This window comes from Myripristis murdjan, chromosome 23, assembly GCF_902150065.1.
Source record: "Myripristis murdjan chromosome 23, fMyrMur1.1, whole genome shotgun sequence".
Taxonomy (NCBI): domain Eukaryota; kingdom Metazoa; phylum Chordata; class Actinopteri; order Holocentriformes; family Holocentridae; genus Myripristis; species Myripristis murdjan.
In genome coordinates this window covers 20860912-20881256 of record NC_044002.1, presented here as the reverse complement: position 1 = coordinate 20881256, position 20345 = coordinate 20860912, and the positions used below count along the sequence as shown (strand labels likewise).

General features: G+C 41.7%; 5 protein-coding genes across 6 annotated transcripts in view; 4 read left to right on the top strand and 1 right to left on the bottom strand.

Moving 5' to 3' along the window:
• The window catches only part of glt8d2 (glycosyltransferase 8 domain containing 2), a 24413-nt gene extending 12231 nt beyond the window's left edge, over window positions 1–12182 (bottom strand). The window contains exon 1 of the mRNA XM_030045667.1: window positions 12166–12182. The gene's annotated coding sequence lies outside the window, so the exon portion shown is untranslated. The remainder of the gene's footprint in view (window positions 1–12165) is intronic.
• On the top strand, window positions 463–2456 carry LOC115355035 (E3 ubiquitin-protein ligase TRIM21-like). 2 transcript variants are annotated; one of them, XM_030045663.1, is made up of 2 exons: window positions 463–566; window positions 792–2456. In XM_030045663.1, the coding sequence occupies exon 2, from the start codon at window positions 801–803 to the stop codon at window positions 2439–2441; it is 1641 nt and encodes a 546-aa protein (XP_029901523.1). In that variant the 5' UTR covers window positions 463–566; window positions 792–800; the 3' UTR covers window positions 2442–2456. The 2 variants fall into 2 exon arrangements, with proteins under 2 accessions (XP_029901523.1, XP_029901522.1); XM_030045662.1 differs by having other exon boundaries at window positions 521–566; window positions 799–2456.
• On the top strand, window positions 511–20345 carry LOC115355594 (E3 ubiquitin-protein ligase TRIM21-like). Its single transcript, XM_030046451.1, has 2 exons — window positions 511–566; window positions 18681–20345. The coding sequence occupies exon 2, from the start codon at window positions 18690–18692 to the stop codon at window positions 20343–20345; it is 1656 nt and encodes a 551-aa protein (XP_029902311.1). The 5' UTR covers window positions 511–566; window positions 18681–18689.
• LOC115355595 (E3 ubiquitin-protein ligase TRIM21-like) lies at window positions 4173–8281 on the top strand. The gene is made up of 3 exons (XM_030046452.1): window positions 4173–4251; window positions 7182–7434; window positions 7567–8281. The coding sequence occupies exons 1-3, from the start codon at window positions 4173–4175 to the stop codon at window positions 8279–8281; spliced, it is 1047 nt and encodes a 348-aa protein (XP_029902312.1).
• LOC115355034 (E3 ubiquitin-protein ligase TRIM21-like) lies at window positions 11715–16181 on the top strand. Its single transcript, XM_030045661.1, has 4 exons — window positions 11715–11792; window positions 12203–12269; window positions 12500–12893; window positions 13524–16181. The coding sequence occupies exon 4, from the start codon at window positions 14426–14428 to the stop codon at window positions 16067–16069; it is 1644 nt and encodes a 547-aa protein (XP_029901521.1). The 5' UTR covers window positions 11715–11792; window positions 12203–12269; window positions 12500–12893; window positions 13524–14425; the 3' UTR covers window positions 16070–16181.

Genomic DNA, 20345 nt, shown 5'->3' with positions numbered 1-20345 from the left:
TATATTTAAGTCTAGACTAAATAATACAAACTCACAGTTGCCTTGCTTTACGCTTAATCGTGATCTTAAGAAAAGTGTGGTAATTAAATCCACCTAAGATATTAAGAAAAGTGTGGTAATTAAATCCACCTAAGAGAGAGATTTTAACCGCCCCGCCCCTTTTTTAACGTCGGCGTATCACAGAAACTACAACTCCTATAATGCCTTCGACGGAGCTCTTTCGTAGAGGACGACCAAAGTTTATTACTGGGATTAATAGCATATAGGTTTCGAATTCGGAATATAGTGTTGACCTAAAATGTACATAGTAGATCCAAATCCCCCCCCCTCCCCTAAAAAATACATAAATACATAAATAAATAATAATTACCGATGACTCGTAATTTCTATACGGTAGGAGCGGATCAAAAGTGGGAGGGTAACGTCTTTCCGGAATAGAAACTGAAAAAACTCTCAACAACATCGCTGCGGTTGAGCAAAGTCTCTCCGTTATTTTTTCCAAAGAAAATACAACAAATTTCATTTGGCCTTTCTCAACAACACAGCAGAGTCTCAGACATACACAGGTGAGTACAGCAGGTAATATTTACTTTGTTTACATAAGTGAGCCAAAGAGATTGTTTCCCCGATTTATTTATTTTGCACTGAAATTTGTCAAATTTGTCAGATCAGTGCCTATATATTTATAGCTATATAAAAAACATATGTTATAAAATATTCTACCACTCTAATGGTGATATTTTAATGACAATATATCAGTTAACATCACATACTTTCACTTTCTGTCTCAGTGTGTAGACATGTCTGCTGCCAGCTGTCTGCTATCTGAAGATCAGTTCCTGTGCTCCATCTGTCTGGATGTGTTCACTGATCCAGTCAGCACACCATGTGGACACAACTTCTGCAAAACCTGCATCACACAGCACTGGGATATTAGCACCCAGTGCCAGTGTCCCATGTGTAAAGAGTTTTTTAAACAAAGACCTGAGCTGCGGGTCAACACTTTCATATCTGAGATGGCTGCTCAGTTCAGGAAGTCGTCTCAAAAGAAAGCCAGCAGCTGCTCAGACCAACGATGTGCCAAACCAGGAGAAGTTCCCTGTGACGTCTGCACCGGGACCAAACTGAAGGCCCTGAAGTCCTGCCTGGTGTGTCTGGCCTCCTACTGTGAGACTCACCTGGAGCCTCATCAGAGAATCACAGGCCTGAAAACACATCAGCTGATTGATCCTGTGGAGAACCTGGAAGGCAGCATGTGTAAGAAGCATGAAAAACAACTGGAGCTTTTCTGCAAGACTGACCAGATCTGTGTATGTTTGTTCTGCACCTTTTCAGACCACAAGTCACATGACATTGTTCCTCTGAAAGAAGAATGTGAAGTAAAAAAGGCTGAGCTGGGGGAAACAGATGCTGAAATTCAGCAGATGATCCAGAAGAGACGAGTGAAGATTCAGGAAATCAAACGGTCAGTGGAGCTCAGCAGGGAAGATGCAGAGAGAGAGATAGCAGACAGTGTGCAGGTCTTCACTTCTCTGATGCAGTCTGTTGAGAGAGGCCAGGCTGAGCTCATTGGCATGATTGAAGAGACGCAGAAAACAACAGAGAAACAGGCTGAAGGCTTCATCAAAGAGCTGCAACAGGAAATCTCTGAGCTGATGAGGAGAAGCTCTGAGGTGGAGCAGCTCTCACACACTGAAGATCACCTCCACCTCCTCCAAACCTTCCCATCCCTCAGCGTTCCACCACACACCAAGAACTGGACAGAGGTCAGAGTCCATCGCTCATCATATGTGGGGAGTGTGAGGAGAGCTGTGGCTCAGCTGGAGGAGACGCTCAGTAATGAGATGAAGAAGCTGCTTGAGGCTGAGCTGAAGACGGTGCAGCAGTTTGAGGTGGACTTGACTCTGGATCCTGATACAGCACATCCCAAGCTCATCCTGTCTGATGATGGGAAACAAGTAAAGCATGGTGATGTAAAGAAGAATCTCCCAGACAACCCAGAGAGATTTTCTTCTTGTCCCTGTGTCTTCGGACAGCAGAGTTTCTCTTCAGGAAGATTTTACTATGAAGTTCTAGTTAAAGGAAAGACTAAGTGGGATTTAGGAGTGGCGAGAGAGTCGATCAACAGGAGGGGACAAATCACACTGGACCCCAATCATGGCTACTGGAATGTATGTCTCAGGAATGAAAATGAGTACAAAGCTGCTGCTTTCCGTCCTGTCCGTCTGTCTCTGAAGTCTCAGCCTCAGAAAGTGGGGGTGTTTGTGGATTATGAGGAGGGTCTGGTCTCCTTTTATGATGTAGATGCTGCAGTTCTTATGTACTCCTATAGCGGCTGCAGCTTCACTGAGAAACTCTACCCATACTTTAGTCCCTGTGTTAATGATGGTGGTAAAAACTCAGCCCCTCTGATCATCACTCCTGTCAGTCATGCAGATTAGTTTCATCGTTAGACTTTCTCACAAAGATTCACTGCGATTAAGATGGATGAATTACTGTTTAACAAATGTTTTGTAATGCAATATGCTTCCTATTTTGACAGTGTCAAAACTTTACCAAATCTAGCCACTATACCAATCTTGAAAAATGTTTTAATTCCAAAAGTATTCAGCAGAAAAGCACAAATGAACTAAAAGGTGATTAAAGTAATTTGCTGCTGCCAGCCTGTGCTGCACTGAGCTGCAGAGCTCCAACATGGCCTCCAGAGGGCAGCATACACCACCTGATGATTGCTACGAGCTCATTTAGATACTCAAGAGCACAAGAATGAAGTTTGGATGTTGATGTCAGGTGTGTATTTAATCCACTTAGTTTTAGTGTGAAAGTAAAGAGATGGCTTCTAAAATCACCTCTGATGTTGTGACTACAGGCAGTTTCTGATGTAATGTTTTTATATTGGGTATTATTTTGTATGTACTGTGATGCTGCCTGGTTAAAGGTACCATGTGTTTTCTTTGCTGTTTTTCTATCAAGGACCTCAATGGAAACAAGTCCATGACTTAATTGTGTTATCCTCAGATGTAATCTTGTTTTTATTGTCACATAAAGTAAACTGAAGTGAAGTGAAAGGCCTGGACAGAGTATGATGCACTGCTCCTCACAGAAATGTAGATCCTGTGTTCTTTCTGTCTAGATACACAAAATCCTTAATAAACTCAATAATAAAAGAAACACTTTAAAAACTGAAAACCGACTAGCACTGAATAAATGAACTGTTAACAGCATAATGTAAACACATGAATGATTTTTGTCACTTTTGACCCTGTTTTGGCTATACGACCTTGATAAGCAGTCACTTCAGAGAGTGCCAGCTGTTTCCCAGTTACATTAAGCATTCACAAAAGTGGAATAAATGTTTTATAAAGCAAGTTTTAATCCTCACCTCAAAAATGAAGTTTCTCTCTCCAATGAAACATGCCAGAGGTGTGAAAGCACATTCACACATTAAGCTTTGTCACAAGTTTTTCATCTTTTTTAATCTAATTTATCATAAACATATTAACACACACACACACACACACACACATGCACACACACGCACACACAAACACACAAATGCATGTTAACTCATTGAGAATAATATGCTTAATACATACAGAAATCATTAGCATGTAGCAGGGGAAATCCCGCTGTTGTGCCATTTACACTGCCTGGTTTAAATTAATGTTTCTTTGGCTTTTCATCTTTTTTGCCCAATTTAAAACATAAGTTATCCTTTATTGGTGGCCAAAGGGAATTTCATTCATTTAAGCCTTCCTAAGTATTAGGATGTGTGGGCAGCTTCTGTGCAGCAGCCAGAGGCCAACTCCACTTGTAAGCCAGTGGCTTGGTCAAGGGCAATTACAGTATCTGATTTAGTTTTAAGTTTTTTTTTTTTTTTTTTTTTTTTAAATTATAATATGGGGAAGTGTTTGTTAGGTGCAAGATTAAAGATTTTCAGAATAGGTATGACAATACAGGCACAACACTTTGTGAAGGCAGTTGACTCAAGGTCATGTAGACCTTGAGCATTGCACTGCTCTCTCTTGTGCTCAGTTGGCATCATCGAACAAAGACGAGTTACTACATCCACTGTTTCAACCACTATGATCTGGAGTGATTCGACCACAGTGATGGCTTCGTTGAAAAGTGACTCCTGTCATTACAATGTTTTTGGTGGGACCTGTGTTGCCATGATACAGGAGCTCACCAACATTGACTCCTGGAGATACGTGAACAGCAACTGTAACCCTGCTGACAACCTCACCAGAGGTAAAACCGTGCAGGAGCTAGCCCAGCCATAAAGATAGAGACCAGGGCCTCCCTTCCTGCTTCTCACTGACACCCTGTGGCCAACCTTGGAATTCAACACACAGTCTGGATAGCCATTCAGAGCTGAGCAAATCTGCTCACTTCTTTAACATCTTTACATCACTCTCATGCCATGTCCAAGCCCTTGACATATCAAATTGCAGCAATTGGAGGATGCCATTGCTGCAGCCACTTCTTTGATTGATGAAGAGGTAAGGTAAGGTAAAGTAAGGTAACTTTATTCGTACCCGAGGGTAGATTTGGTTGCAGTTAAAAGAGTTGGCTGCTTACACACACACAGACAACATTTACAACATCGTCAGAGACAGTGACATAACAGTGACCAAAGTGCGCCAGACATGGAAACATGGATAAAAAGCATACAAAAGAGTGCAAGTATCAAAAGACAAAAGATACAATATAGAATAAAAGCCATCATGGCAGATATAAAAAACTAGGTCAGAATAAGTAAATAAATAGATTAAGAAGGCGTATAGTCCATAAGTTAATAAGTTAATGTGTAGTCCAACAATAGCCTAATTACTATTTAATATTTTGATGGCTGAGGGAACAAAACTACCTCTGTATCTCTTTGTTTTGCAGACAGGCATTTTGTACCTGCGGCCTGATGGTAGGGGCTGAAATTCAACATATAGTGGGTGGGAGCCATCTTCTAAGATAGACCCAGCAAGCCTCTGTAGCTCCTTAGCATGTAGGAATTCTGGGTTCAGCTGTGGCTCTCCAATCAGCCTACTAGTGCACCTCACTATTTGGTTCAGGGACTTCTTATATTTTACGGATAGGTTGCTGAACCAAAACACCAGGCTAAAGGATATGACAGATTCAATGAAGCAGCGGTAGAACATGGTTAGCATTTTACTGTCAATGTGAAAGGAATACAGTTTCCTCAGACAATATAAACGCTGGTTCCCCTTCTTGTATACAGCTTCACAGTTTTCCTCGAAGTTTAGCTTATTATCAATGATGGTCCCAAGGTATTTTTAATATTCTACACACTCCACTGTCTGACCATTTATGATGGTGGGTTCCTTTGCCCTGGGGAGTTTCCTAAAATCAATATGCATATCTTTTGTTTTAGAAATGTTTATCTGTAGAAAGGACCTATCACAATTAGAAGATTCCCCCAATATTAACACTGAAACTATGCTCCTCAAGAAAGCCCAGGAAGAGAGCTTTCCAGCTGAACTAGCAGCACTGATGTCTGGTAAGAGCCTTCCCTCTGACTGTAGACTACTTTCCTTAGCCCCTGAGCTAGATCCAGTCCTTGGTCTTATCTGAGTAGGTGGAAGGCTCCGCAAACCAGCAGATCTCCCTCCTGACACAATCATCCAATAATCCTGGATTCCAGTCACACCCTGTCTCAACTGCTCATCAGGGATCATGATGAAGGATCTTTGGGGAGCTGTGCTGTCAAAATTAGATTTTGTGTGGAAGGGCAGCCATTAAACAACATCAGCATTCTTGTCAACAGTGCCAGCAATCGAGAGCTTCACAACAAAAAATCAACCCACTTATCCAGGAGAGCAGCAGTACTCTCAAAAGACAATAAATTCAGACATTATCAATAAAAATGCAACATTCAATGTGTAATCCCTTAATTTGTAATAAAATCAGCTATGATACAAACATAAACATCACTTTGTTGTTATACATTTTAGCTATGGCTTTGAAATTAGCAACAAATATGAAGACACTCAGACATGTTTCACTGTGGATTTTTAAACAACAACAGCATAAACCACTAAAAACAGCTCAACATCTAGCAAAACTGTTTTGGTGAAAATTAGGCATTTTGTGAATGATATATATCACTTAAATATATACTGGGCCTAAAGTTTCAGGGTAATATCATGGCTAAACCTGAACATGTTAAAAAACATCCACTGACCTGCAGTAAGAGGCGGAGCAAATCTGGAAAGACAGCAGTGTTTCAACATAACTTTGCGGAAGTGAAAGTGAAAGACTCAGAGCAACGACGTTGCTGTAGCTGAGGTAAGTCTCTCTTTTTTTCTTCAAAGAAAATACAATGAAACCTCATCTTGAGTCTCTCAACAACACAGAAGAGTCTTAGACCTACACAAGTGAGTACAGCGGATAATATAATTTACTGTATTTAAACAGTAAGGAGGAGTTATTTAACTGAACTGCAGCTACAATGTTACCCTGTTTTCAATTTGTACTGATTTTTGTTAACTAAAGATTTCAACAAAGTGCAATTTAACTGTATAAATAAAATGATGTTTTTGAATATTCTACCAAACTAATACTGATATTTTATGAAAATATTTAAGAATTATATCATTACAATGTTAACATTTCATACTTTCACTTTTGGCTAGAAATGTCTGCTGCCAGCTGTCTGCTATCTGAAGAGCAGTTCCTGTGCTCCATCTGTCTGGATGTGTTCACTGATCCAGTCAGCACACCATGTGGACACAACTTCTGCAAAACCTGCATCACACAGCACTGGGATATTAGCACCCAGTGCCAGTGTCCCGTGTGTAAAGAGATTTTTAAACAAAGACCTGAGCTGCGGGTCAACACTTTCATATCTGAGATGGCTGCTCAGTTCAGTTCAGCTAAAAATAAAGCCAGCAGCTGCTCAGGCCAACGATGTGCTAAACCAGGAGAAGTTCCCTGTGATGTCTGCACCGGGACCAAACTGAAGGCCCTGAAGTCCTGCCTGGTGTGTCTGGCCTCCTACTGTGAGACTCACCTGGAGCCTCATCAGAGAATCGCAGGCCTGAAAACACATCTGCTGATCGATCCTGTGGACAGCCTGGAAGGCAGAATGTGTAAGAAGCATGAAAAACAATTAGAGTTTTTCTGCAAGACTGACCAGATGTGTGTATGTCTACTCTGCACTTCAGACCACAAGTCACATGACATTGTTCCTCTGAAAGAAGAATGTGAAGGAAAGAAGGCTGAGCTGGGGGAGACAGAGTCTGAAATTCAGCAGATGATCCAGAAGAGACGAGTGAAGATTCAGGAAATCAAACGATCAGTGGAGCTCAGCAGGGAAGATGCAGAGAGAGAGATCGCAGACAGTGTGCGGGTCTTCACTGCTCTGATGCAGGCTGTTGAGAGAGGCCAGGCTGAACTCATTGACATGATTGAAGAGAAGCAGAAAACAACAGAGAAACAGGCTGAAGGCTTCATCAAAGAGCTGCAACAGGAAATCTCTGAGCTGATGAGGAGAAGCTCTGAGGTGGAGCAGCTCTCACACACTGAAGACCACCTCCACCTCCTCCAAAGCTTCCCATCCCTCAGCGCTCCTCCACACACCAAGAACTGGACAGAGGTCAGAGTCCATCGCTCATCATATGTGGGGAGTGTGAGGAGAGCTGTGGAGGACATTTTCAGTAAAGAGATAAAGAAGCTATGTGCTGATCTTGAGCTGAAGAGGGTCCAACAGTATGAAGTGGATGTGACTCTGGATCCTAATACAGCACATCCAACTCTCATCTTGTCTGATGATGGGAAACAAGTAAAGCATGGTGATATATGGGAGAATCTCCCAGACAACCCAGAGAGATTTTCTGTTCGTGTCTTTGTCACAGGAAAGCAGAGCTTCTCTTCAGGAACATTTTACTACGAGGTTCAGGTTGAAGAAAAGACTGACTGGGATTTAGGAGTGGCCAGAGAGTCGATCAACAGGAAGGGAAAAGTCACAGCGAGCCCCAGGAATGGCTACTGGACCATATGGCTGAGGAATAACAATGGTTATGAAGCTAATGCTAGCCCTCCTGTCCGTCTCTCTCTGAAGTCTCAGCCTCAGAAGGTGGGGGTGTTTGTGGATTATGAGGAGGGTCTGGTTTCCTTTTATGATGTAGATGCTGCAGCTCTTATCTACTCCTATAGTGGCTGCAGCTTCACTGAGAAACTCTACCCAGTCCTCTGTCCCTGTGTTAATGATGGTGGTAAAAACTCAGCCCCTCTGATCATCTCTCCTGTCAGTCATGCAGATTAGTCTAATTGTTAGACTTTCTCACAAAGATTCACTGCTATTTACAATGCAAATTTGATATATTCAGTACTAATGATCATATTGTTTTCTGTTTTGCTGGATAGTATAATTTATGTTTTTTCTCGTGAATAGTTTTGTTTTTTTGTGTGTCTCATGGTGACTAATGACAGCAACAAACCAATTTTCCTGTACAATTACTGTTCTCATGTAATATGATTCCTGTTTTGACAGTTTCAAAAGTGCCAAATCCAACTGCAATATCAATCTGGAAAAACATTTTCTGGTTTCAACAGAATCCAGAAATGAACCACACGGTTAGCAAATTAATTTGCTGTTGTCAGCCTGTGCTGCACTGAGCTGCAGAGCTCCAACATGGCCTCCAGAGGGCAGCATACATCACCTGATGATTGCTACAAGCTTTTTAGATACTCAGGAGGACAAGAATGAAGTTTGGATGTTGATGTCAGGTGTGTATTTAATCCACTTAGTTTTAGTGTGAAAGTAAAGAGATGGCTTCTAAAATCACCTCTGTGATGTTGTGACTACAGGCAGTTTCTGATGTAATGTTTATATTGGGTTTTATTTTGTATGTATTGTGATGCTGCCTGGTTAAAGGTACCATGTGTTTTCTTTGCTGTTTTTCTATCAAGGACCTCAATGGAAACAAGTCCATGACTTAATTGTGTTATCCTCAGATGTAATCTTGCTTTTATTGATTAAATTAAACTGAAGTGAAGTAAAAGGCGTGGACAGAGTCTGATGTCCTGATCCTCACAGAAATGTAGATCCTGTGTTCTTTCTGTCTAGATACACAAAATCCTTAATAAACTCAATAATAAAAGAAACACTTTGAAAAATGAAAACTGACTAGCACTGATCATCATTCATCATTTGTGTATCTTTTGTTGGGTTAAAGTAGCCTAACACATCACAGAGAATGATATGAAACAACGCCTTGACACTGAAATCAAATATAAATGTAGATTCATTCTTGAAATGTTTGTAATCAGTGTGAATTGACTGACTGAATAATTACTATTTTAACAGCTACTACCAGCAGCACTACCACAACAACAGCTACTGCTGCAAGTACTTCCACTGTTACTACTTCTATTGAAACTGTTAATACTAGAAGGATGTGAACTGGTTGCTGCAGTTTTACAAAGCCTGTGGTAATCCTTTGCAAACAGAATGAAAAGGGAAGGTGAAAAAAGGGACTGAAATTCTCCAAAATTCTCAAAATTCAATGAAAATCCCTGATGAAGGCTCAGCTCAAATCTGCTTCATGGTTCCTGTTTCAACAACAGGAAATTTACTTTCTCTTCTTTTTTTCAGAGGCGGGAGGCTCAACTCAATAATAAAAGAAACACTATAAAAACAGAAAACTGACTAGCACTGACTAAATGAACTGTTAACTGTATAGTGTAAACACATGAATGATTTTTGTCACTGTTTTGACCCTGTTTTGGCTATAAGACATCGTTTTTATTCATTTTTATCTTTCTTCCTCTTCTCTTGTTAAGCATATGGTATGCTTAACAATGCAGGGACTAATTATCACAAACATATTACCTAAGGCACACAGACAAATGCATGCTAACTCTACATTGTCTGGTTTCAGTTTATGTTTCTTGGACTTTTCAGCTTTATTGTCCAGTTTAAAACATAAGTTATCCTTTACTGATGCCCAAAGAGAAATTCATTCATTTAACTAAGTATTAGGATGATGTCCCGGTCTCAATAAACATCAGTACCAACACCTCCTCATGCTGGTTGTGTTGACAGATATGACCAAACTGACTAAAACTAAACATATTTTCTGTATAATTATATTTTATTTTAGTTACTTAGTTGGTTAGAAGTCTATGTTTTCTTTTCTTTTTTCTTTTTGTTAACTATAATGTTTTGGTTTATTTTCCAAATCTAGTTTTAGTTTTTAGTTTAGTGTTAGTAACTACAATAACCTTGCTTATCATACATGTTTTGTTGGCAGGGGATACTGCTGCACCCAGAGGAAACCCACACAGACACTAGGAGAACATGAAAGTCCTCACAGAAAGGCCCAGGACCTTCTTGCTCTGAGGCCAAGGTGCTATAACCACTGAGCCACTGTGCTGCCCCATTTCTGGCCATCAATGTTTTATTAAAGGGTATGTCAGCTGGCATTGTCACAAAAATGTCAGTCCTGTGAGGCCACATACCAAGCAGATGAGGTGACACAAGGTCTTTCTCATTCCTCAGTTGTACATTCTTGTCTCCTCTCCTCGCCAGCTAGTCCTGCCCATGAGCTGAGGATGTTAGGAAGAAACTCAAGGAGAGAGGAGTCAAGGCAACAGGTGTTTTAAAAAAAATGAGATATCTTTGCTCACTCGAGCCGCCATCAATTATAAGCCATATAAATCAATACAATACAATAAATCATTCAATATGACAACTGTAATTCTTTGATTTCCACTCCTCTTTGTTGTGAAGCCTGACATTAAAAAAAGTGCTGTGTAAATAAATGATGATGATGACAATAATGTAGATCTGTCTGTAAGCCTTCAGACGCAAGACCTGATATGATGCTTGTAAGAAATAGTTTATTGTGGGTAAACACTTGCACATTACTGCAATGGCATGGCCCCGGTAAATGCATCTGGCACAAGTTAGGCTCTGATTGTTTGCCCTCTGTTTCATTCTGTGCTCAAAATACACTGCAAACGTTGAAACTCATCTTTAAATGTTGTTATGCAGGAAAATGTAAACGTCTGAGACTTGAGTTTGTAAATTATCCTGCTATAATTCTAAATGCCAGATAAAGTAGGTGGAGAATGGCATCCATCATAATTCATTCATGAAAAAAATTCATGTAAATGGAAGACTTCTGCAAAGGATAAACATTTTAAAAGAAATCATTTTCAATTATTTTGTTTGGGAGAAGGAGACGGCAGTTTCATCCACCATTATCTACCACAGTGTTCCCCAACCCAGTCCTCAAGGACCGCCTGTCCTGCAGGTTTTTGTTTCAGCTCTGTTCTTTCACACCTGATCCATTTAAGGGCTTCATGCTAATTGGTTGAAGCAGATCTACCTGAACAGGGCATGCCGGAAGATGTGTGGGCCTTAATTGGCACAGGCGTGCAAGAGCAGAGCTGAAACCAAAACCTGCAGGACAGGCGGTCCTTGAGGAATGGGTTGGGGAACATTGATCTACCAAACCTGCAACCTCGAACAACCTTGAAATGTAATAGCAGAAGGACGGCACTAAATTTCTGCCACGTTGTGCCCTTACTTCAACTAGTAGAGGATATTGAGATTTCTGATTGACTAAAAACCACACAGCAGTTTGGGGGGCTGCAGTGGTGGAAGTGGATTTCACATGACTGCTGGATTGGGTAGCACAGGAGCTCGCTCCCTTAAGCATGTGCAGGTGTGTTAATTGAGAAGCTGACCCAGGTGTATTAAGTCTCCTGAGTTCATTTGCTGTTTGCACTGCAATTGAGGAGTTTCTCTTTGTTCTTGAGTGTGTTTGGTGAGTAGTTGATTCCAATTTATTTGATAATCCAAGTCATGTTTACCGTGCTCCTGCAGCCTAACTTTTAATGAGTTAATTTTGGTATTTTGATTGTTAAAGTACTGATGCATTGACTGATGTGATTCTGAGTTGTTTGTGATAGATTTGAGTTGTACGTATTATTTCTTTTGATTGTAGAAATGGCACCACTCAACTTCACCCTCTCTGATTGAAATGCAAAAGATAATAAATACTGTGAAACAGAATCAGTTTAATTTCTCTCCTGTGCTCCTGATAATTAAGTCAAGATCAGTCAAGTTCTGCAAAACAGTAACACTGCGTTCCACCAACTGAGTAGGCCTATTAAATGGTCAGTGATAATTGCCAATACCTCTTTGAACAGCGTCTACTTCTCATTTTCTCCCAAGGTTCTCCACGATCTTGTGGTCCCTGTTGCTACTTGCTGCTCCTTGAGATGAGCTTTAGTGCCTGAAGGTAGACATACCAACAGTGCTATAATCCTGTATTTGAAAAGCACAAGTAATACAAACTGTCTGTTTTGGAATAGAATAAAATTGCATCACAGCATGCATACATTTGGTTATGACAAGGTTCTACATTGAAATGCTATGAACATTATTATTTGAGCTTACTTCATGGCCTAACCAATACTGGTAAATCTCTGGAGGGCATGTTTGAAGACTGTAAGTGTCCTTCCTCTGCAGCTGCTGGTACATCGGGCCAACGTGTGAGGCATGATTTGATGAAACAGCCACAGGAAATACTGGAATACTGGACTCATCATTGTGCAGCATCCTCAGGAATCCAGATGCCTGCCTCACTGTAGCAAATGAGCTGCCTCTCCTGATGGAGTCGAAACACTCTTTGAAGTTATCTAGATTCTCATAGACAGTGTTCACAATTATCCTGTTAAAGTTCCATATTAGGGGTAAAGCTCTTGGCAGCCTATATGCAATAATCTGGTCAAGAATACTAGTGTGTTTGGGTGACTGGATAAAAAACTGGAAATGCTCCCCAAATCAGAAAAACATTCTCGCTGCTGGAAAGCGAAGTGGTTTGCTGCATAATCAAATTCAGCTGGTGTACAAAGCGATGCATGTAATGTGCATTTTTATAATGTTCACACACCTTTTGTTGCACATTGGCATTCTCTCTTATCACACTGGCCCTGTCCTATGAGTTTTCCTTTGCTATAGAATGGTCCAATTATCAGTAAAACTGCAACAATCAACTAGTAATAAATTAATTTGGAACAAAATCAGCTATAATACAAATATAAACATCACTTTGCTTTTATACATTTTAACCATGTTTTTGAAATTAGTATTTAGCAAATACACATGCATGTTTTCACCATGGGTTTTTAAACAGCAACAATATAAACTACTGAAAACAGCTCAACATGTTATGGTGGCTGCCAGACCATAGTTTTCCTTGTGTTTTTTTGTTTTCCCTTCCCTTGTGTTCTGTCAGTCTGTGTTTATGTGTGGTGTGGGTGTGTCTGTCTCTCTCCTCATTCCTTGCTTCACCAAAACACCTGCTCCTGCTTGCCATCAATGCACCTGCCTCATCTACTTATCAGCCCTGTAGAATGTTTTCACTGACTTTGCCAGATTGTTGCCTCAGCTACAGTGGTAGAAACCAACCTAGCAGACAGTGGTCCCATAGTGTTTGTTGCTATTGATTGCTCTGTTGCCTGTTGTTAATCCTTGTCTCCTTGTGCTCCAGGATCATCTCTCCATCCTGCCTGCCTGCCATCCTCTGTTACAGTGTCTCCCTGGTTCAAGCCACACAGCCGACCTAAGCCTTGTTGTGCAACAGCTGTTCATCTGCTGCCCTTGCCTTCACGTCTTCATTTGCAAGCTTTACCTTCCAGTAACCAACAAACTCCCTGAACTGAGCCACTGTCTCTGCTGTCTGCATTTGGGAACTAAACCTGACACAACATGTAGCAAAACCTAATCCATGTATGTAGAAAGACATGGTGTTTGTCCAACGGCAATGTTGGCTAAGCTTGGATTGGCTGGTATGGATTTGGGGGGTAGGACTTTGGACAGGTCAATCATACAATCTTATGACTTCATCTATAATACAGCATCTTCACAGGGGACATTTATCACTTTCTGTTTTGGTGAAAGTGAGTCATACTGTAAATGATACCTGGCCTAAAGTATGAAGGTAAAATCATGGCTGAACATGTTAAATAACATTCACAATTGACTTGCAGTAAGAGGCGGAGCAAATCTGGAAAGACAGGAATGTTCAGCTTCACTTTGCTGAAGTGCATGTAAAAGGAACTCAGCAACATCATTGTTGCATCCGGCGCAAGTCTCTTTTTCTTTCTCCAAAGAATATACAACAAACCTCATTTGGCCTTTTTTCAACAGCACAGAAGAGTCTGATATACACAAGTGAGTACAGCAGATAATATAATTCACTATGTTTGAACAGGGAGGAGTTATTTAACTGAACTGCAGCTACAATGTTACCCTGTTTTCATTTTGTACTGACATTTGTGCAATTTAGCTAAAAATGTTTTTGAATATTCTACCAAACTAATACTGATTCTATGAAAGTATTTATGAATTATATCAGTGTTAAAATGACATACTTTCACTTTCAGTCTAGAAATGTCTACTCCCAGCAGTCTGCTATCTGAAGATCAGTTCCTGTGCTCCATCTGTCTGGATGTGTTCACTGATCCAGTCAGCACACCATGTGGACATAACTTCTGCAAAACCTGCATCACACAGCACTGGGATGCTAACACCCCGTGCCAGTGTCCCATGTGTAAAGAGGTTTTTAAACAAAGACCTGAGCTGCGGGTCAACACTTTCATATCTGAGATGGCTGCTCAGTTCAGGAAGTCGTCTCAAAAGAAAGCCAGCAGCCGCTCAGACCAACAATGTGCCAAACCAGGAGAAGTTCCCTGTGACGTCTGCACCGGGACCAAACTGAAGGCCCTGAAGTCCTGCCTGGTGTGTCTGGCCTCCTACTGTGAGACTCACCTGGAGCCTCATCAGAGAATCACAGGCCTGAAAACACATCAGCTGATTGATCCTGTGGACAGCCTGGAAGGCAGAATGTGTAAGAAGCACGAAAAACAACTGGAGATTTTCTGTAAGACTGACCAGATGTGTGTATGTCTACTCTGCAGTTTTTCAGACCACAAGTCACATGACATGCTTCCTCTGAAAGAAGAATATGAAGGAAAGAAGGCTGAGCTGGGGAAGACAGAGGCTGAAATTCAGCAGATGATCCAGAAGAGACGAGTGAAGATTCAGGAGATCAAACGATCAGTGGAGCTCAGCAGGGAAGATGCAGACAGAGAGATAGCAGACAGTGTGCGGGTCTTCACTTCTCTGATGCAGTCTGTTGAGAGAGGCCAGGCTGAGCTCATTGGCATGATTGAAGAGACGCAGAAAACAACAGAGAAACAGGCTGAAGGCTTCATCAAAGAGCTGCAACAGGAAATCTCTGAGCTGATGAGGAGAAGCACTGAGGTGGAGCAGCTCTCACACACTGAAGACCACCTTCACCTCCTCCAAAGCTTCCCGTCTCTCAGTGCTCCTCCACACACCAAGAACTGGACAGAGGTCAGAGTCCATTGCTCATCATATGAAGGGAGTGTGAGGAGAGCTGTGGCTCAGCTGGAGGAGACGCTCAGTAAAGAGATGAAGAAGCTGTGTGCTGATCTTGAGCTGAGGAGGGTCCAGCACTTTGAGGTGGATGTGACTCTGGATCCTGATACAGCACATCCTGCTCTCATCCTGTCTGATGATGGGAAACAAGTAAATCATGGTGATGTAAAGAAGAATCTCCCGAACAACCCAGAGAGATTTTCTCCTTGTCCCTGTGTCTTAGGACAGCAGAGTTTCTCTTCCGGAAGATTTTACTATGAAGTTCTAGTTAAAGGAAAGACTAAGTGGGATTTAGGAGTGGCCAGAGAGTCGATCAACAGGAGGGGACAAATCACACCGAACCCCAATCATGGCTACTGGACCATATGGTTGAACAATGAAAATGAGTACGAAGCTCTTGTTGACCCTCCTGTCCGTCTCTCTCTGAAATCTCAGCCTCAGAAGGTGGGGGTGTTTGTGGATTATGAGGAGGGTCTGGTCTCCTTTTATGATGTAGATGCTGCAGCTCTTATCTACTCCTATACTGGCTGCAGCTTCACTGAGAAACTCTACCCATTCTTCAGTCCCTTTGTTAATGACGGTGGTAAAAACTCAGCCCCTCTGATCATCTGTCCTGTCAGTCATGCAGATTAGTCTAATTGTTAGACTTTCTCAGAAAGATTCATTGCAATTTATTCATTGCTAATGAACAGACTTTTTTCTTTGTGAAAGGAAAAAAAAAAAAAAAAAAAAAATCCATAGTTTTGCTCATTTTTTTTTTTTTATGTGTTTCATGGTGACCTACTGCAGCAAACCAATTTTGGTGTACAATTAGTTTGATTAAATGTTTTGTAATGTCATATGCTTCCTATTTTGACAGTGTCAAAACTTTACCAAATCCAGCTACTATACCAATCTTGAAAAATGTTTTAATTCCAAAAGTATTCAACAGAAAAGCACAAATGAACTAAATGGTAGTAATTTGCTGTTGTCAGCCTGTGCTGCACTGAGCTGCAGAGCTCCAACATGGCCTCCAGAGGGCAGCATACATCACCTGATGATTGCTACGAGCTTGTTTAGATACTCAGGAGGACAAGAATGAAGTTTGGATGTTGATGTCAGGTGTGTATTTAATCCACTTAGTTTTAGTGTGAAAGTAAAGAGATGGATTCTAAAATTACCTCTGTGATGTTGTGACTGCAGGCAGTTTCTGATGTAATGCTTTTATTTTGGGTATTATTTTGTATGTACTGTGATGGTGCCTGGTTAAAGGTACCATGTGTTTTCTTTGCTGTTTTTCTATTAAGAACGTCAGTGGAAACAAGTCCATGACTTTATTGTGTTATCCTCAGATGTAATCTTGTTTTTATTGTCATCTAAATTAAACTGCAGTGAAGTGAAAGGCCTGGACAGAGTTTGATGAGCTGATCCTCACAGAAATGTCCTCTGTCAGCAGTCTGCTGCTCACAAAGCAGTTCTCACAACTTCACACAACTTATGTAAAACCTGAATCACAGCAGTGGGAGACGATGAGTACACTCTTCAAATCAGAGACGCAGCTAACACATGCACTCGTGGACAGTCTTACACACATCATAATGATGAAGACTAAATGAAGACAGTTACTGTGTTTTTCTGTCTGGCCAGGTGTGCGCTGCTGTATGAACAGCTGCACAGGAGGACAGACAGACGTAAAACAGGGCCCTTTGTGTCACACTTGGTGACAATTTGGCTGACAAATATGTATAAAAAGCCAGACATGAACTAAATCCAAAGTATGTCTCTGCAATCACGTCCAAAGGGATTTTGCCAATAAAACGGACTAATCAAACTGCAACAAGAGGCGGTGCAACACTAGAGCGAGGGGAGCGTTAACGTCACTTTGCAGAAGTGAAACTAAATCCAAACGGCAACGCTCCTGCAGGCGGGAAAAATTTTGTTTCTCAGCAAAGGAAATAAAAGGAGAGGTGAGTACAGCGGATAATATTTTCTTAGTTTAAACAAAGAACAAGGAACAAAACTGAGCGATATGCCTGTCCAGATCAGATATTCATCTGTTTTCATTTGGCGATGAAAAGGTTGCAATGTGATGCGATGTAACGGTTTCAAAATGATTTCTGCTGTTAGAGCCAAAGTCCAAAAACAGACTCCACTGGTTTAAGAGTTGCTGGTGTTCAGCAGCTCTTAAAGTGAAAAAGAGGAGAGCGAAGGACTGTGCAGTAATTAGAAAAAACCTTATCAATACGGTTAAACCAACAGGGAATTAAAAAGTCAGCATGCCTGGATGTTTTCCTCAGGAGCTCAGGTGAATAATAAAGGTAAGGCCTCACCTGTGGAGACATTAGTCCGGTATCATTTCCCATTTGTACCTCCTTGATTCTTCTCCTCGCGCCTCAGTTCCGCCCGGGAGCCGCGAGCCGAGGAGGCGTGAAAGGAGAGGGAGCAGAGAGGAGGCAACGGGCACCCTAACCCTAACAAAATGACACGTCCTTGCTCTCTGAAGCCTCATTTAACGCGCCGTCAGTTAGGCTACTTCTGATGTAGGCCTATTTCACATCTGTGAATTATTACTGTCATTTCTTCTGCCAGATTATGTTGTCACACAAAATTTGAAGAAATACAAGTAATAATCCAATATCCCAACTGCACTTCTTTGATTTCCATCCCACTTTGTTGAACAGCAGATTTTTAAAAAGTGCTGTGTAAATAAACATTATTACTATGATGATGATAATGTAGATCTGTCTGTAAGCTTTCAGACCCTTGACCTGATATATTGCATGTAAGAAATAGTTTATTGTAGGTAAACACTTGCACATTACTGCAATGGCATGGCCCCAGTAAATGCATGTGGCACAAATTAGGCTCTGATTGTTTGCCTTCTGTTTCATTCTGTGCCCAAAATACACTGCAAATGTTGAAACTTAGTCTTAACACTTGTTATGTTGCAAAATGTAAACGTGTGAACACTAGAGTTTGTAATTCTCAACCCGAACTCTGTCAGGCTTGACACGATCACCTCAGTTCAGACTCAGATTATTTAATTATTCCAGCGGGTTTGAGAGGGTCAGGCTCTGCGCTGCCTTGGAGAAATGAACTTGAACCTGAAATTGAACTTGAATGTTTGAATGTGCACAAAACTCATTTGCACCCTTTGATGTTCCCTTTTTCCTTTTGAGAGTTTTTGGTACTGTTACGTTAAATTTTGTGAAATATTCTTTTAAGCTGACAGTGTTGACACTTACTCTTTCACTTTAGGTCTCAGTGTGTAGAAATGTCTGCTGCCAGCTGTCTGCTATCTGAAGAGCAGTTCCTGTGCTCCATCTGTCTGGATGTGTTCACTGATCCAGTCAGCACACCATGTGGACACAACTTCTGCAAAACCTGCATCACACAGCACTGGGATGTTAACACCCAGTGCCAGTGTCCCATGTGTAAAGAGTTTTTTAAACAAAGACCTGAGCTGCGGGTCAACACTTTCATATCTGAGATGGCTGCTCAGTTCAGGAAGTCGTCTCAAAAGAAAGCCAGCAGCCGCTCAGACCAACGATGTGCCAAACCAGGAGAAGTTCCCTGTGACGTCTGCACCGGAACCAAACTGAAGGCCCTGAAGTCCTGCCTGGTGTGTCTGGCCTCCTACTGTGAGACTCACCTGGAGCCTCATCAGAGAATCACAGGCCTGAAAACACATCAGCTGATTGATCCTGTGGACAACCTGGAAGGCAGAATGTGTAAGAAGCATGATGCACCGCTGCAGCTATTCTGCAAGACTGACCAGATGTGTGTATGTCTGCTTTGCACTTCAGACCACAAGTCACATGACATTGTTCCTCTGAAAGAAGAATATGAAGGAAAGAAGGCTGAGCTGGGGAAGACAGATGCTGAAATTCAGCAGATGATCCAGAAGAGACGAGTGAAGATTCAGGAGATCAAACTATCAGTGGGGTTCAGCAGGGAAGATGCAGAGAGAGAGATAGCAGACAGTGTGCGGGTCTTCACTGCTCTGATGCAGTCTGTTGAGAGAGGCCAGGCTGAGCTCATTGACATGATTGAAGAGAAGCAGAAAACAACAGAGAAACAGGCTGATGGCTTCATCAAAGAGCTGCAACAGGAAATCTCTGAGCTGATGAGGAGAAGCTCTGAGGTGGAGCAGCTCTCACACACTGAAGATCACCTCCACCTCCTCCAAACCTTCCCATCCCTCAGCGTTCCACCACACACCAAGAACTGGACAGAGGTCAGAGTCCATCGCTCATCATATGTGGGGAGTGTGAGGAGAGCTGTGGCTCAGCTGGAGGAGACGCTCAGTAAAGAGATGAAGAAGCTGCTTGAGGCTGAGCTGAAGACGGTCCAACAGTTTGAAATGAATGTGACTCTGGATCCTGATACAGCACATTCCAAGCTCATCCTGTCTGATGATGGGAAACAAGTAAAGCATGGTGATGTAAAGAAGAATCTCCCAGACAACCCAGAGAGATTTTCTACTTGTGTGTCTGTCTTAGGAAAGCAGAGCTTCTCTTCAGGAAGATTTTACTATGAGGTTCGGGTTAAAGGAAAGACTGACTGGGATTTAGGAGTGGGCAGAGAGACGATTGACAGGAAGGGTAGAGTCACAGCGAGCCCCAAGAATGGCTACTGGACCATATGGCTGAGGAATAAAAATTGTTATGAAGCTAATGCTAGCCCTCCTGTCCGTCTCTCTCTGAAGTCTCAGCCTCAGAAGGTGGGGGTGTTTGTGGATTATGAGGAGGGTCTGGTCTCCTTTTATGATGTAGATGCTGCAGCTCTTATCTACTCCTATAGCGGCTGCAGCTTCACCGAGAAACTCTACCCCTACTTTGGTCCCTGTGTCAATAATGGTGGTAAAAACTCCACCCCTTTGATCATCTCTCCAGTCAACCACACATATAAAGGTTCACAGATATTTTAA